Genomic DNA, 2,316 nt, shown 5'->3' on the forward strand with positions numbered 1-2,316 from the left:
GGGAGATCTCCATTCACATAAAACGACTGGGGGAGACCTTCGGTAGATTCGAGCATGCACCACACAAGACACAATTCAATCCCCACGATCCCCTCCAGATTAAAACACTTCTACCTGATTATGATCCACCGTTGCAGGTGGAGGATAGAATTCCCAGGAGGGTAATTGGTAAAGGAAAGAAACGTAAATGGGATTCACTGTCCGATAGTGTGAGTGAGGCTTATTTTTATTCTGACGCTGAGACACTAGCTGGGGATTTCAATGAGGATGATGAAGAGGACGATGATGATGATGGAAAGGAGTCACCGAGGAAGAGGAAGAGATCGCTGACACCAGGACTCCCTGAGGCACCGATCCCTGGGAAACGTTCTAGGCAGATTAAAGTGAGTAAACCTACACCCAGGAGAGGATCTGCGGGGAAGGGTATGAGGGGCGGGAGGAGGAGTGCTAATTTTGAGAGGGAAAGCAGGGGAAGGGGATCAGGGCATGGGAGGAGCACCAGGCAGGCGTCAGAGAGGATCAGCAGAAGGCCCAGGAGTACTGTCGGGGAGATGAAGAACGAGGAAGCTGGGAATAATGAAGAAATAGCGGGGAAAGTGGCGGAGAAGATGGAGAGGATGCAAAAGATCCCACAAATGGAAAAGATAGAGAAGCTAGAGGAGAAGCAGGAAAAGCAGGGGTTGGAGAGGAAACATAGAAGGGCCAAGAAGAGTTTTCCTAATAAACCACCAGGGATTGGAGCTTCTACTGGGCAGAGACCGCAGGTGAAATCACCAGTGAAATTGGAGAAGAGTTTTGGTGTTCCAGCAGATGCTGGACCTCTTAGCTCGTTGATCAGCAAGGGTGCTGACACTCTGGCTAAGCAAATGGGTTTAATTATTGAGGAGAGTATCAAACAGGCCACTCAGGGGGAAGGACCTGTGGCTGGAATTGTTGGAGCTGATCGAGCTATTATTTTCGACATGAAGCTCAGGATGGAGAGGATCAAGTGGGAGCATCAACAGGAAATTGCTGAGTTGAAGCAGATTTCAGGTAGATTTCATTTGAATTCGATTTTTGGTATAATTCCATTATTTAAAATTGTTTAAACACCAAAAATAAAAGGGTAGAATTTCTGAGTTTTGAATTCCTTTTGGTTTTTTTTTTTTTTTTTTAATAGAAAAAACATGGAGAGAAGACAAGGCAGTTATGGAGACCGAGCACTTGCGTGCCCTGGAGGAGCTACGGAAGACCTTAGAAGAGGAGAAATTCATATGTATAGCAGAGACAAAGGGGAAGCAGTGGTGCGTTGGTTGTGGTGTTGAGGCCTGCATGAACTGCTGCTGGAACACGTCCTACTGCAGTGAGAGCTGCCAAGAATTGGACTGGAGGAAACACCAGACAAAGTGCATGCGACGAAAATCGATAACAAATAGATCAGTTGCGAGTACCAGTCGAGTCAATGGACAGAAAGAGCAATCAGAGGCAATTCCCAAGTCAATGAGTACTCCGAACACCACGTCTTACGTTCGTGGAGCTTGAATCAATCATTTATTGCTGTTTTTTTTTTTTCTCTTGGAATTGTCTGACCACTCAATCGATTTTAGAACAGCACTGAATTGTTTTTCTTTTTTGTAAAAATTACCAGTATTTTTTAGGTATAATCTCTGTAAAATCGTTGGGAGATTGGAATACAGTGAATAATATTTACTGCCTTTTTTTTTACGTACGTTTGTGTTTTATTGTTAAATTGTTGTTACATTTACTTGGCTTTCTTGCTCTTGATCTTTCTCATGTAGAACTCGAGCTCTTTGCCCTCCAGGATGTAACCGTCAGCCCTTCCACATTGACCTGGACGACTTGCAACACAAGCTGAAATGGAAAATTGAATTACAATAGAATAATTTCGTAATTATTCCACGAGGACTTATCCTTTTTAAGAAAATAGGTCAATTATGAAAAAATATCGAATTATTATTTCTGTTTGTTTAAATATTATTTGAATCGAGGGGGTGAGATTATTTTGAGAGGTTTATTGGGGCTTTCTTACCAAGAACACGTCCAGTTGCGAATTGCTCCTCCAATGCTGGCTCTACCTTGGCGAATCGTTGTCTGGCCTTGTATTTAGCCTCGCACTTCTTCGATCTCTTCTTGTTGAGCGCCTCCTCCTCAGCCTCAGTCTGAAATTAAGCAGAATATTCATTAAATTGACACTTTTCTAGGTTTATGGCGTAATTATTCTGGATGGACCTCAGAACGCTGTGGGAATAGTGTCACCATGGCACTCAGATTAGAAAATAATGATCATCATACAATTTCGCAGTTGTCATGCACTAT

At 43.1% G+C, this 2,316-nt stretch overlaps 2 protein-coding genes across 2 annotated transcripts in view; one reads left to right on the forward strand and one right to left on the reverse strand.

Annotated features, from left to right (window-relative positions):
- Positions 1-6: 6 nt before the first annotated feature.
- Positions 7-1,704, forward strand: LOC105268573 (protein kinase C-binding protein 1-like). Its single transcript, XM_011308240.1, has 2 exons — positions 7-1,032; positions 1,160-1,704. Exons 1-2 carry the CDS (start codon positions 426-428, stop codon positions 1,519-1,521), a joined length of 969 nt encoding a protein of 322 aa, XP_011306542.1. The 5' UTR covers positions 7-425; the 3' UTR covers positions 1,522-1,704.
- Positions 1,695-2,316, reverse strand: part of RpS8 (ribosomal protein S8) — a 1,909-nt gene continuing 1,287 nt past the window's right edge. Inside the window, exons 4-5 of the mRNA XM_011308425.1 lie at positions 2,030-2,165; positions 1,695-1,851 (exon numbers count right to left, since the gene is read on the reverse strand). Coding sequence (XP_011306727.1) covers positions 1,742-1,851; positions 2,030-2,165 — 246 coding nt within the window. The 3' untranslated portion in view covers positions 1,695-1,741. The remainder of the gene's footprint in view (positions 1,852-2,029; positions 2,166-2,316) is intronic.

Source organism: Fopius arisanus, unplaced genomic scaffold (genome assembly GCF_000806365.1).
Source record: "Fopius arisanus strain USDA-PBARC FA_bdor unplaced genomic scaffold, ASM80636v1 scaffold00059, whole genome shotgun sequence".
In the NCBI taxonomy this organism is placed as follows: Eukaryota; Metazoa; Arthropoda; class Insecta; order Hymenoptera; family Braconidae; genus Fopius; species Fopius arisanus.

Coding starts and splice junctions, on each gene's coding strand:
- LOC105268573 (XM_011308240.1), top strand. CDS start 426: ATGAGGGGCGGGAGGAGGAGTGCTAATTTTGAGAGGGAAAGCAGGGGA. Junction 1,033..1,159: donor TGAGTTGAAGCAGATTTCAG/GTAGATTTCATT, acceptor TTTTTTTAATAG/AAAAAACATGGAGAGAAGAC.